Raw genomic sequence first — 15,435 nt, 5'->3', positions numbered from 1 at the left:
TTTTCAGGTCACTTCTTAGCAAGAGTAAAAGTGGACCTCCCTCTCACTCGCATTCGATCCATCTCCGAGCGAGCGCCTGGACCATTCGGCCGCAGACAAGACCGAGGAGCTGCCGTACGCGTGGGACCCTCCTCGCCATCCCGCGAAACATGGCTGCCCGGTCCCACCTCGTGCGGCCCTTCCTTCCCCTGGGTATTAAATTGCGCAACCAAAGCTAAAACTTCGGATACAATTACAAAATAAACCCACCTTCAATCACTCAAACATTGACCTCCCATCTTACCTCTCTCCCCCAATCGTAGCGCGAGTAGCAACATTGGGCGATTTTCGTGGTTTTGTTGACGATGCGTCGGCAGTACCGTCGCTGTCGCACGGGGAGGAAAGCACGCGCCGAAAAATACGCGCCACGTCAGATCAGAACTGATTTAATCTATCTCGCCCTGTTGTTGCATCGTTAGGCAAAAAAAAAGCATAGTTAATTATCGTTTAATTCGAGGATTAAGTTTAATTCGTATTCCTAATCCTCCACGTGATGGCGGCCGCGGACGTCGGCGTGCGGGGTTTCGCTTCACTTTATTCCTGTGCTGCATTTACCCTCCGGATTGTGTCTAATTACGTACTTGCCACAGTCTTTCGGAGCGACAAGCGGGCAAGCAATCATTAGCTAGAATTAAGATCGTAGGCATTTTAATGCGTTGCGTCTAGTGGTTACATTTACGTGACCTAAACCCAGATATTCCAAATTAATGCCAAATGATTTGAATTTACTGAACGTTATTAAGAAACTGCTAACGAATGCTAATTCTCCGAGCATACACTTTTCTTCCATCTCCAATCGCTCGTCAACACTTGTAATGCGAAACCCTGCCGGTGATTGTTCCTGCCTGCCACGTGGATTTCTGTCCACGGTCCATCTCAGATGAGGGATCGTTTCCCAAGCGGGGTTACTCGAGCCGCCCGTCTGTTACTTTTTCTGCCGCGGCTTTACCTTCTTGGTATTGGATGCGGTGGTGGGTCCCATGTGGACGTCCAATCACCTGCCATTTATATCTGTAGGCGATACGTAGGGAGGTTGGTTTACTGATTTGCACCGCGACGGGAACCGGGTCGTTCGTTTACCCGTCGGTGCCTGTGCGGAGGTTTTTTCAAAAAAGTCCCTGTACGAGAGAAATACTCCTCGATGCTTCCGCTGTCGTTTTCGAACGCGGCCAAAAGCGTTCCAAGGGGTTAAAAGGGAAATGGATAAATGGAGGACTAAAATGTCTATTAGGAAGTGGAGATGCGAAAAGAAATAGATAGGCGAGGAGAGCTTTGGACCAGGAAGGTATACCTGTTCTCTAAATTGCTTTCTCTGTCTCGTCTTCTTCTTCTTCTTCCTTGTCGGGAGACGAACCCCTTCAAGTGCCCTCGACCCTCTCAGCTCGGCTCCCCTCACAGGGATCCCTCCTCCCTCCTCGGTCCCCTTCCGCCTTCTCACCGGACAAGCACGCCGGAAACAGGGAGCCCTGCCATCGACCTGCCGAGGCTCCGATTCGAGATTCCCTGGCCTTTGGTTATTACTCTTCCAACCGATCTGTTCCCCATGGGGAACTTAGCTGCTTCGGTGGCCCGTGGATGAGCGCCGGTAGCTACGGTAGAGTGATCGTGGAAATCGCCGAGGTTTGAAACATGAAGGCGGCCGCCAGCGGAGCTCCGGCTCCCACCCCTTGCGAAGGTGAGTTGGGTTTCGAGCAATCTGTAGTTGCTTTAAGTAACGGTGCCAGTGGTAGCTGAGTTTAACTTGACTCTTGTGGTGATTGACGGCGGCGGCTGCAGGGGAGAGGAAGACAATAAACCCCGAGCTGTGGTACGCCTGCGCGGGACCGCTTGTATCTCTGCCTCCGGTGGGGAGCCTCGTCGTCTACTTCCCTCAAGGGCACAGCGAGCAGGTAAAGAGATGAGGAAAGGCTAGGAGTTCTTGCTAATTTCGCGCACTCGCCTTCTGGCGCCTGCGATCCGCTATGTGCGCTTTTGGCTTTCCGTCTGCTAACGTGCGCCTGGTCCTATCCTGTGGATTTGGAAAGCCTCCTCCTTTTCAGGGACCGAAGCTTTAGCTAAGCTTTATGCTAAACCATACCTTTGTGTGAATCTTTTCCTATTTTCTGGTTGCAATTATGGCTACATCCTTTCCCCTTTTTTCTGTTTGCCGTTTGTGAATTCCATATTTGCCCTGCCATTTTTCAATTAGTTATTTTAGAGCTTATAATTGGTTTTATTACCGCTTCTGATGTAGTTAAACGAGTCTGTTTTATTCTTGCCGATCTTCAAGTGCCATTCAATTCACTATCACCGTTGTTATAAGAATCTTGCAAAGCATTCACTTTGAGTTAAATTTAACTTCAAATGGAAAGTGTCTTATCGCTTTCTGCAATTTCATTTTTACTAATTCAGTAAAGGTTTTATTAATAATTTGATTATCCAATCTGCAGATATTTTATCCACCATATAATTAGTTGTGTGAAATTTCATGTCTAATTATTGAACATAACTTTAGCCATTAACTCAAGGTAGGAGTTCATGGTTGCATTAAATTTTATTTTTGACTTGGTTCTCTTTTTGGGGTTGAATTTTAATATTTGGGGTTACAAATTTATTTGTTGATTGATTACGGCCCCTCTGCCCCTCACTCAAAAATCAAATTAACTATAAAAGACCAGATAGACTGAGGAAATAAATCACTGAAATAGCAGTCCCAGTTGTCTTGTTTCAGTTTGCTAGTGGATGGGCCTCTTAGTTTGTAAGATGTCTGCTTCCATATTTTTAAATTTAAGAGGGCTCAAGAGATATGATGCCTTTTCAATCTCACTTCTTTAACTTTGAGTGGCTTGGACTTAATAGTATGGAGTTGATTCAAATAAATGATAACATTATTTTATCTCCTACAACAAAGTTGATAGACTCATAATATTTTATGATTAAGAGTTTAATGTTTGCAGTTACATGTTCAAAGTTAATGATTTGTGCCTTCTTTCAGGTTGCAGCTTCTATGCAGAAGGATATTGATGCTCATGTTCCAAACTATCCTAATCTGCCCTCAAAGCTGATATGTCTTCTTCATAATGTTACATTACATGTGAAGTCTTTTCTCCTTGTACAAATTGATTACTGTTGTATTCTGTCATCGTGTATAACTTTCTGGGTTATTAATGTTGCTTTAGGCTGATCCAGAAACTGATGAAGTTTATGCACAAATGACTCTTCAACCAGTCAACTCTGTGAGTCTATGTTATCCTACTGATGTTGTTCCAAGCTTGTACGAATAATAAGCTTAAAAGTTGATGATGAGGTGCTTGGCATATACTGTTCTATCCTGTCTTCAAAAGAAAAATTTTCTGACTAGAGTTTGAAAGGAGTTTAATATGCTTTTTTTTACTAAAATTCTTTCCTTAGCATACATAACTTTACTTAATTGTGTTGTTTCATAAAAGTCACTTTTTTTTTTTGTTTTGCTAAAAAATTTCATTGTTAGCATATGCTTTATAAATAATGCTTTTGCCTTATCCTTAGGTTGTGTGGTAGTACAATTTAAACATTGGAATACATATTATAATTATTCTGCTGATGGATTATAAAGGACAATTTGGCTACTGGCATGGGCTTTAGTTGCCAACGTGAATTAGTTCCAATACTTGTGTGAAGTTCTAATTCAATTGTTTCATTGATGCAGTATGATAAGGAGGCATTGCAGGCATCAGAGCTTGCATTAAAACAGACCAAACCGCCGACAGATTTCTTTTGCAAAACGCTTACTGCAAGTGACACAAGCACTCATGGAGGTTTCTCTGTGCCTCGACGTGCTGCAGAGAAAATTTTCCCCCCTCTTGTGAGTGAATTACACAACTGTGTATAATCTTTGAAAGTGATGCTGACTTTTTCCTGATGATCAATCTTTGCTCTTGTGCATAGGATTTCTCAATGCAGCCACCTGCTCAAGAATTACAAGCAAAAGACTTGCATGATAATCAGTGGACGTTCCGTCATATTTATCGAGGTAAGTCACATAAAGCAATCATGCTGCATGTTCTACTAGGTCAATATTCATGTCTCTTTCGCTGGTAACATATATCCTATTACTTAGGATTAACACCTCCAAGACTATGACTAGGGTTAGAGGTTAATGTTTTAACAAGCATATAGCCGTGGATATTCAAATTCAATGAGTTGCCAAGCATATGGGATAAATTATGCGTCTTATTGAACTTGTCATTCCCAAAAGATTGATTTTCTTTCTCTGAAATCTAGGTCAACCCAAACGACACTTGCTCACCACGGGTTGGAGCTTATTTGTGAGTGGGAAGAGGCTGTTTGCTGGTGATTCTGTTTTATTTATTAGGTAATACCAATTTAGAGATTCAGATTTTCCATTAATTTAGTTTCATCACATAAAAGAGCAGAAAATTGTTTTGTGGTTTATATGTAATGCACGCTCATGTTGGTTCCTCTTTTATCTAGAATTTTGTGTACAATACTTTAGATAAAGTATTGTACCTCCATTGTCTCATGAACAGTATGGTTTCTTTCATCCTTTTCTGTAGTTGACAATAAATGCATACTGAAGGATTTATATTGTAGGCAACTAATTTGTATCTCCTTCATTGTTCTCATGAGCAGGGATCAAAAGCAACAACTTCTTTTAGGCATTAGGCGTGCTAACAGGCAACCTACTAACATATCTTCATCAGTTCTTTCAACTGATAGCATGCACATTGGCATTCTTGCAGCGGCTGCCCATGCTGCTGCAAACCACAGTCCATTCACTGTATTCTACAATCCAAGGTACATTATTTTGTATACTTGAGATACAAATGCATATCCATCTGAAAATGATAATTGATTGTTCATGCAATGACTTTATTTAATGATTTTATCATATGCAACTGTAACAAAATTGGTGTTGATTTGCAGGGCCAGTCCTTCAGAGTTTGTTGTTCCTTTTGCAAAATACCAGAAGGCAGTATACAGCAACCAAATATCCCTTGGTATGCGCTTCCGTATGATGTTCGAAACTGAAGAATTAGGAACAAGAAGGTAAGAACCTATTGTATTAATCATATAACTGTTGTGCTGTCGTGCAATGATGCTTCATAAGGGTGTCGAAGTAGTCAGACAGGTTGTGTAGGGAGAGTTCGTTTAGTGCTTTAGGTGAATTTCTATCATTAAAGTAAAATAATGATACTTGGTCTCGTGGTAGTCAATATTGCTGTGATCCAGACCTTAGATCTTTCAATCCTACAATCTAAAATTGACCTAAATGATTAAGATCCCAAGTAGAACTTGGGCTAATGTCTTACGAACCTACAATCCAACCCTCTTCCTATTTACCATTCCTATGTAGCATTTAAAAATGATGTAGCATTTAAAAATGACGACATTTGCTATAGCACAATTTTCTTCATTCTATATAATTTGAAAAAAAAAATTCAATTATATATTTTTTTTACTTCCAAGTAGAAAAATATTTTTAATTATTATTGTTATTATCCAGCTTTAACTATTGTTATTTTCATCTTAGGATTACCATTCATCTTATAAAAGTTCTTACTTGATATTATTTCTTAGGATTACATAATGTTTTTGATCCGACTTTAGCTAAAGTATACATAGAAGAATATATAATGTATGTTGGCGCATTGACGGTTGTGTTCTTATGCCTTGATTTTTGTGATCACACTTGGGAGTATCTAGCTCCTAGTCATAGTTATCAACAGGTATATAGGCGAACCATTAAGTGATGTGGAGTCACTTGTCATGGAAACTTTTGCATTGAGTCACCTTAGGAATGAGGCAGAGGATCATTTAATCTTGAACTCCAACCTTTACAAAGTACTTTCTAATAATTTTCTAAATGGAAATTTTGGGCTGGCTGGATTGTTATTATCCTCCAAGTTCACCAATGTAAGAAGATCCGTCTTGTTTACAGATATCCATTGACGAATATAAGATCTTGATTAATTATTAACTTCAAAAGCATGGTTTTTATCTTCAAAGGGGTTTCAAGATAGTAATTTAGTTTGTCTTTGCCTTTAACTAGGTAAATTCTTTTTTCAGTACTCCATGGAGGTAGGGCGATAAAGATAAATGTTCATACTTCTGACATACAATAATATATATACATTACTTGAAAAAATAGTCATATACCTTTGTGTATGTCTTTTGGGCAAAAATGGGCGTTTTTTAAATTAAAATTGTCAAAAGAACATCTCTTTTTTCATTAATCATCAAAACAATGTCCCACCTCCTGTGGTTTGACTCTAATACCCTTAAGTTTGGTCAGTCTAAATCAAATAGGTTTCGACCAATGTCCATGCTGGAGCAACTTTGAATTGTAGCTGCTATAATTTTATAGCAATTATGGTTTATAATTGTTATGACATGATATTTAACCGCCTTTGCATATGTTGTGCTAGCTAGTAACCATAGCTGCCTGCTACAACATGTTATTGATCAATGTTGACTTAAGTTGAACAAGATCTCACTTGTGCACATGTTGTAGTAACTATGATTTATTGTTGCTACAACGTCAACCAATGTTGAGTTGAATAGGATCTCAGTTGTGCACATTTTATAGCAACTATGAATTGTAACTACTCATTGCTGCGACATCATAGTGTTAATCTGATCGATGGTTTAGTTCCATGCATTTGGACCAGCTGCGTAAGGATGGATAATTTGGGTAATAAAGATGGAGTTGGGTGCTATTTTGATGATTAATGAAAAAGGGACAGCCTTTTGATGATTCTAATAAAAAGGGGTGCCCTTTTAATTTTTGTCCATCTCTTTTTTACTATATTTGAAGTGATCACTTGTATAGTTCTTTTTTAAGAGACATGAAATCAATCTTCTTAATGAGATCCTCATACATTATTTTAAAAATCTTATGATTAAACAATATTTATATTCCTTTAAAAACTTATCAACTAAATTTATAAGTACATTTTAAAATAATTGAATAAATGGGAGATAAATGCGTATGTGCTAAATTTGTAGCATATACTTTAACCAACACAACAACCAAATTTATCCTGCATATACTTATCTAGCTGAAGAAATAATGAAGTTTGCATGGAGAGTTATATGTATAAGCACATTCCTTTTTCATTAGATTAATTGTAGCATCAAGGTGTCAACACTAATTGATCAAATTTGGTTAATTACCATGAGAATTTAACAAAATTTGCAAATCTTTATTGAGCCATTAAATGTCCCCGAGGTTGCGGTGCCACGATAGAACATCCAGGTTGTCATCCAGGTATCCGCGGTTCGATCCCCAGCTATGGCATATTTGCAGGAATTTTTCCTCCAAATGGGGAGCGCAACCAAAGGATGCTGGGCGTCTGGGTTGGTCGCCGCGCGTGCTTCCCGATTTACCCCGATGGGAAACTTCCGTGGAATCCGGCCGGTCATCCCAGGGATAGTCAATAGGACTAACTGAGTTTATCATTTTTTTTTATTGAGCTATTAAATAATATATAATTTGATACAAATGAGAATTATATGTATAATAATACATTATAGCGCATCAAAATAAGTTTATTACTGATATTTTAGTTAGTAAAATTTTCTATAGATCTACCTTTCATGAATATATGCCTTTGATAACAACCTTACTAGGCTACTCATCACCCCATCTTGAGGTGCACCCACTAAGTTAGTGTTATCATTCCATCATCTACCTTTGCACAAAGTGTTTCAGAGGCAACACATACACTGAAACCTCAGCCTTATATATAACACTATTGTCTCCCGAGTAATGGAGTTGAAGCTTTCGTGTAGGTTATGGACTTGACATACATCATAAAAAAAACTAGATGATTTTGCAAGACATGACCAAAAAGCTTGCTATTACTTAGTTGGACAGGCTCGCTAACAACTTCATGAAGAACAAGGAGCCTTATGTGTCGTTTTTGCTCAGATTTGGCCATAGTAGTTGACCTATAGCGATTTTTGCCACTGTGTACCTAATCATTCAAACATCACTGGGTGCATAGTGCTTTTCCTTAGCTGATATTTCCCATGGCTTGTTCAACAGTGTACTGTGGATATTGCCCAACAGTGTGTTGCATCCATTGAACGGAGAAAGAATAAAAAATGGACTCAACAATTTGGGACATTCATTCTTTATATCAACCCCATCATTTTGTTGAGAAGCCCGTAAAAAATAAATAATTAAAGCCTAGCATAAGGAGGTTAAAAGCCACTTAACAAATGGCATGCATAAGGTCGTCATGAAAAAACTAGATGATTTTGCAAGACATGACCAAAAAGCTTGCTATTTCTGAGTTGGACAGGCTCGCTGACTACTTCATGAAGAACAAGGAGCCTTATGTGTCCTTTTTTCTCAGATTTGGCCATGGTAGTTGACCTGTACTGATTCTTGCCACTGTATCTAAGCATTCAAACATCCCTGGGTGCATAGTGCTTTTCCTTAGCTGATATTGCTAATGGCTTGTCCAACAGTGGGCTGTGGATATTGCCCACTTGATCATTGGCCCTTTACATGACTACCTTATGCATGCCATTTGTTAAGTGGCTTTTAACCTCCTCCTGCTGGGCTTTAATTATTTATTTTTTACTGGCTTCTCAACAAAAAGATTGGGTTGATATAAAGAATGAATGCCCCAAATTGTTGTGTCCATTTTTTATTCTTTCTCCATTTAATGGATGCTGATTAAGAGTTCTTAGTGGTGCATAGATGCTTAAAATTCCTCCTTTCACAAAGAGCAAATGGGCCTATATTGATTTAAGGTTATATTTATTTAAGGTTACTTCTCTAAATGTGTTCCCTCTTGAGATCAAAGTAACAACAACCAAGCCTTATCCTATTAGGTGGGGTCCTATTAGGTGGGGTCGACTATATGAATCATTTTATGTCATTGGATGCTATCCCATATTATATTGTCATTTATATTTAAATAAATTTTATCTTATTTTATTATTGCTAACCAAATCTTTTTGGTGTTTGATATGCATATTTTTTATAGTTTTACATCCCTTAATTAGTATATCTTGGCACCATATTGAATGTGTCTTTTGGAGATTTTTTTCAATAGATGCAATCTTGACTTTTTTTTCTAATGTTCTTATTTCTTATTCTGTTCATCCTCGTATATTTATATATACACCTTAATATCTTTATATTTGTAATTTTCATCTTTTGCTCATGTACTCAAGTTATAGTCCAACATTCAGTTTTATCTAACATAAGTAGGTTTAACTGCGGTTTTGTGAAACTTCTTTTTAAGTCTTAGAGGTATTTTATGATCACAGAGATCATTGACACTCTTTTTAATTTCAACAATCCTGTTTTTATTCTATATAAGACATGTCTCAGTCCCTAATTCTTTGGTAAAAATGATCCTAAATACTTAAAACTTTTAGTTATAAATAACTCATTGTCTCCTATCTTAACAATTGTCTTTTTACATCTAATATTATTAAATTTAAATATATATATTCTATCTTTACTCTACTAAGCTTAAGATTTTTTATTTCTGTTAAGATTCGAGTTTAATATTTATTCCTTCACATCTTTTTCACGTTTCCCTCTAAGATAAAAAAAATACTTGAAATAAAAATTGCTATATTTTTATATTATAATTTTTTAAATTAAAAATACCAACAGATGCTAGTATCCTGTTGTTCACATAAACATCATAGTACATTAATGGTGGGTTTGGTTCAATGTAATCGGTGATAACCTTAGTTATCCATCTCATGCTATGTTATTTAACCTTGTTTGGTTTAGGTAATAATTGATTCCCAAATTATTATGCATGCTCGCCACGTCACATAATGCAAAAGGGTTATGTGTCCCAGAATTGGTCTAAGGTTTTCCTTGATTCTAGGATTGACGAGAATTCAATCACAGGTTGTCGTCGTGTGCGAGCAACTGTCGATCGTCGAACGCGATCAACGAGCAGGGGGAGAGAGTCGCGGCGATTTGGGGTGGCCAATGAAAGGCACACCTGGGTGGAGCTTCGTCTTCCCAAACTGGTCAGACATTTAGTACCCATGTCAGCGTCTCACATGGCTCATGAAGGAGAAGGATGGGGTGTCGACATCTCACGTGGACGCAGGCGACGTCTTTAGATGTGCACTTAGTCACTGCTCTAGCAACAGTGTTGTAGGCGCTTGCGAGGAACTCCAGTACGAGCATCGGCGTCTCACGTGGTTTGGGATGGAGAGGATGGTGCGTTGCTGTCTTGCATGGACGGAGGTGACGCCGGAGGACATGCACTCGGTAGGCTGCTCGGGTGACAACGCTGTGGGCGCTCGCGAAGAACAGGAAGAGGAACGGCGGTGGGGAAGAGTTTAATTAAAACTTAGGTTTTAATTTCCCAAACTTAGGTTAAGTTCCAATCAATTTCCAGTTTAAATAGGATAACCAAGCAGACTTTTCTAAACCCTAATTGATTTATCCTATTAAAATATTTAAAAACTCTTGAAAATTTTTAAAAAAGTCTAATAAATTCTATATATTAATATAAATTCATTTCCTTAGTAATTATGAATTATATTGTTACTATTTTTAAAATAAAATATTAAACTAAGTTATACCTTAAAATCTCCAAACAAACAACTTTTATTGCATTAGCTAAGATTGAACCAAACAACATTAGGTTATGTTGTATTTCCCATAGTTTGATTATGTGATTATCTGGTAATCACATAATCAAAATTACATAATAACCTTGAACCAAACTAGGGGTGGGGAAAATTACTATCGGTATACCGTACTGAACCATCCCTAAACCAAACGCACCCTAAAAGTATACCATGGGCAACACAAAGTATTAACTCTAATTGATACCTTGTGTTTTTCCACTAAGTACCAGACTAAATAACTGATTTCTTATTGAAATTAAATTCCTGGACTTTTGTAGCATTTGTATGTCCAAGTGTCATGAGAAGTTTAATTTATTCTTTGAAGACCCTATGAGAAAGTTAAATTTGCTGTGAAATTCTGCAGGTACATGGGCACAATTACTGGTATTAGTGATTTGGATCCTGTGAGATGGAAAAACTCACAATGGCGCAATCTGCAGGTTGGTCTTCTATCAATGAGCCATGATGATCTGTTAAATTGTACGCTTGCCTAGTTAGTAATTTAATATTTTCTGGTTTATAGTTTCCTTTTCATTAATATTGTTATTCTTTCTCGACAGGTTGGGTGGGATGAGTCTGCAGCTGGTGAGAGGCGAAACCGAGTCTCAATATGGGAAATTGAGCCTGTTATAGCACCATTCTTCATCTGTCCTCCTCCATTTTTCAGAAAACGACCTAGGCAACCAGGAATGCCAGGTACTTATCGCATTATCTTACACAATTCATACTTAAGAGTGGATTTAGAATTTTAGATCCTTGTGTGGTGGATATTCTCATCTTATGTTGTTGCTTCTCTCACACTGCTTGTCCAAATTAACTTGAAACCGGCTGGATGTTGTAAACTAAGAATTTTTGAAGTCTAAACTTGTAACTTGATGAATCTAGATTTCATCAGTAACTGCCCAAGAACCAGCTATAACTGTAATTTGAAACTCAGGTCGCCTAAATAGTGGGTAGTGCTATGGCGATAGTCAGAGATGAATTTAATAATTTAACTAGGAAATGGTTGTATTGTGCAAGCAACTTTTTTATTGGGAAATTGTATATTTTCTGAATTGGTTATGTTGATGTTGCAGATGATGAATCATCAGAAATGGAAAATCTTTTTAAGAGGGCAATGCCTTGGCTTGGAGAGGAAATCTGCATACAGGATTCTCAAACTCAGAGCACTGTAATGCCAGGTTTAAGTTTGGCTCAGTGGATGAGCATGCAACAGAATCCATTAGCTAACCAAACTTTACAGACTGAACATTTGCGTTCTCCATCTGGACCTATGCAAAACCTTGGCGCAACTGATCTCTCTAGGCAGTTGGGATTGCAAGCTCAAATGTTGCAGCAAAATAGCATACAGTTTCACCCTAGTAGATTATCTCAACCAGGCCAGCAAGTTGATGAACTCGCTAAGGTCTCAATCCCAGTGAGCCAAGTGGGTGCTGCTAGTAGATCTCCACAGCAATTGCAAGATTTATCAATGCAGCAGAAGCAGCAGATAGTCAACCAAGCATTACCACTGAACCAGACTCAGAACAATGTCATACAGACACAACTACTGGTACAGTCTCAAGTGCAGCAGCAACAACAGCAACGACAGCAAGCGATAATTCGTAACAATCAGCTATTACAGGCCAGCCTGCCACAAAATCAACAACAAAATACTCAGAAATTGCTCCACCAGCAGCAGCAGCAGCAACAACAGCAACAACAGCATCAGCTGCAGCAACATCAGCAACAGCAACAACAGCAGCAATTACTACTTCAGCAGCAATACCAGCAGTCACAAGGCATGATGCCTGTTAAACTCCCCAGCCATGTAAATCAACAATTATCCGACCAACAGATTCAGTTGCAGTTGCTACAGAAACTCCAACAGCAGCAGCATCCACATTTTTCACAGCCGAGAATGCAATCAGCTCAACTCTCCCAAAGTCAGGAGTACCAAAAAACTCTCCCAGATGTATCGCAGCAGTTATCAAATCTCAATTCTCTATTTCAGCAATCAATCAACTCTGAACAATGTCCAAAGGTTGCTTCACAGTCTGTGAGGCTGCCACAGTCATCCCAAGACCAGCCGCAGCAAAAATCTCAGCAGCAGGAAGTTCTACTGGGTGAATTACCTGCAGCTATCCTTCCAGCTAACCAAGCCACAAATATTATCCCAGCAGTTGGAAATTCCTTGATGGGTGCTGGTGGGGCACAATCAGGGCTTACAGATGATGTCCCATCATGCTCCACATCACCATCAACAAACAATGGAGCTATTCCTCCCCATATAGCTCTAAATAAACATGAACAATGCAATCAATTGTCAACAGAGAAGGCATCTCAGACACTTGCTACATTGCTTAATCAAAACTCAGCTCCAGCAGCAAATACAAATATGCCGAAGGAGCTTCCAAAAATTGTTCATAATGTAAAGCCATCAATCCCAATTTCCAAGGTGCAACATCAGGGTGTTGTAGCACCTCAAACTTATGTAAGCAACACAGCGCAAATGGATTACTTAGACACAACCTCCTCAGCAACTTCTGTATGCCTATCTCAGACTAATGGATCCTTAAATCAAATCTTCCCTCTGTCAAATTTTAATCAACCGCCAGTGCTCAGAGATGCACCACCAGAGAGTGATGTTCCTAATACAGACCCCAGGAACAATGTACTTTTTGGAGTTAACATTGATGGCACGTTGGGAATACCTTTCACTTCTGATGCTTTGATGGTTAACAGCATTGACTCTGAAAAGTATCAGAATCACATCCCTAGTGATATAGTTGCCAGTTACAACACCACAAAAGATGCTCAACAAGAGCTGTCATCATCAATGGTTTCACAATCATTTGGAGTTCCAGATGTGGCATTTAATTCAATTGATTCAACTATTAGTGAAAATGGGTTCTTAAACTCCTGGGCTCCACCACCGCCACCACAACTTCAACGCAAGCGCACGTACACCAAGGTATGGTCTTTCGACTTCTTCAAACATCACTTTGTGAAAATACAATTGGAAGATGAACTGGATTGCTTTTTTTATTTGCAAAATCTTATCTGAACTTAATTTAGGTTTGATCACCATGAAGGGAAGGTGAAAGTCCAAACCTTTTACAGCTCTTTGTATATACTGTAGTACCATGGAAATTTAATGCAAATGGTAGCTTAGATGGGTTTAGCATTTATGCTGAAACTTTTCTGCTGATGGATGTAAGAATCGCCCAATTTTTTGATATTAGCTGAAACAATCCACCATGTTGAATCTATTTCTAAACTGCTAGTTTATGCATTAGTTGTACTGTTTTTCTAATACACATGTGATATTGTTTGTAGGTCTATAAGCGAGGAGCTGTTGGCAGATCAATAGATATCACACGTTATTCAGGATATGATGAGCTAAAACATGATCTTGCACGGATGTTCAGCATAGAGGGACAGCTTGAAGATCGTCAGAGAATCGGCTGGAAACTTGTTTATGTAGATCATGAGAACGATGTTCTACTTGTCGGGGATGATCCATGGGAGTAAGTTATAACATGACTTAAACACTTTACATATGACTTTTAGACATGAGGAATATTTCCTGTATTCTTTAGAATATCATAATATTGAAAACCAAATACAGGACCTAGAAATTTCTGGCATTATTATGATATAGGATTACTAAAGATAATATTTATGTTTTTCTGGAAGTAACCATAATGAGTTAATTGCTACAAAATCTTTACTGAAATTTGCAATGTTTGTCTCATGTTGGCAAGTATTAAAGCATTTACAAAAAATTCAAGACTGTTAAATCTTGATTTCACTAATTAGTGACTCCAAATAAGTTATCTTCTTTATAAATCTGGTATTTCACTGACACGTTGTTCAAAAGCTGATCTGCTGATCTAGTCAGTGTACCTCTAGAGAGCAAAATAAAATTAAAAGGAAAAAATAGCAAATTCAAATGCATATTGATTTAATGGGGATAATTTGATATCATACTTTGCGAATATATTTTCTTTCCTTGTTATCCAAGCTTTGCTACAAATGTGCAGGGAGTTTGTGAACTGTGTTCGGCACATCAAAATACTGTCTCCACAAGAAGTTCAACAAATGAGCCTGGATGTTGATTTGGGAAACAACCTCCCAAATCAAGCATGCAGCAGTTCAGATGGTGGAAATGCCTGGAGGGGCCAATGTGATCAGAACTCAGGCAATCCATCTGCCGGGTCATATGAACATTTTGAGCGACAGATGGTCATGCAGTGAACCTGTAATCCAAAACCATTTCCCTTTTCACAATGAAAATTGTCTGAGAAAATTGTGATGGATGATCTCATACTACTGAAATCCTTCCTAAGACATTGGTTTGCAAGGCTGATTCATGAAAAGCACAGGTAGCCACATGGACCACACCATCCATCCTTTTCTTCTTCTGATGAAGACTAGAACTTGAAGAGGAGGCAATTATTAGGATTCTATCAGAAGCGTCAGTCTTCTGATGATTCAGGTATGTTACGTAGTTAAATGCCAGTCCCACTCATAGAATGGGGACAAGTTTCCAGAGTTTTCAAGTTTGTAAATGTGTAGCATCTCCTTAGAAAACTGGAGAAACGAGCTAATTTTCTGTATTGATACTGCTTATGTTTTCAATCTAATTGTAACTTATTGTGCCCACCTGCTGATTACACTTGGTCCAAAGAGCTATCTAGTGGCTAGTAAAAAAAGAATACTTGGGCTCTTGAGAAATCATGGTGATTTGGACGTCCAGCTTGAGGAGGTATAACCGCCAAAATGCTACTAAATCTTACTTGTGCATCA

The 15,435-nt window shown here is 38.4% G+C and overlaps 1 protein-coding gene across 1 annotated transcript; it reads left to right on the top strand.

The window, feature by feature from the left end:
* The first annotated feature begins 1,306 nt into the window (after positions 1-1,306).
* LOC122029846 (auxin response factor 19-like) lies at positions 1,307-15,291 on the top strand. The gene is made up of 14 exons (XM_042588981.1): positions 1,307-1,714; positions 1,816-1,928; positions 3,014-3,112; positions 3,198-3,254; positions 3,707-3,862; positions 3,946-4,030; positions 4,282-4,372; positions 4,651-4,815; positions 4,945-5,067; positions 11,009-11,084; positions 11,205-11,340; positions 11,721-13,597; positions 13,963-14,153; positions 14,670-15,291. Exons 1-14 carry the CDS (start codon positions 1,669-1,671, stop codon positions 14,881-14,883), a joined length of 3,429 nt encoding a protein of 1,142 aa, XP_042444915.1. The 5' UTR covers positions 1,307-1,668; the 3' UTR covers positions 14,884-15,291.
* The last annotated feature ends 144 nt before the right edge of the window (positions 15,292-15,435 follow it).

The sequence above is a fragment of the Zingiber officinale genome, chromosome 10B (assembly GCF_018446385.1).
Source record: "Zingiber officinale cultivar Zhangliang chromosome 10B, Zo_v1.1, whole genome shotgun sequence".
Taxonomy (NCBI): domain Eukaryota; kingdom Viridiplantae; phylum Streptophyta; class Magnoliopsida; order Zingiberales; family Zingiberaceae; genus Zingiber; species Zingiber officinale.
This window is presented reverse-complemented; position numbering and strand designations above follow the sequence as displayed.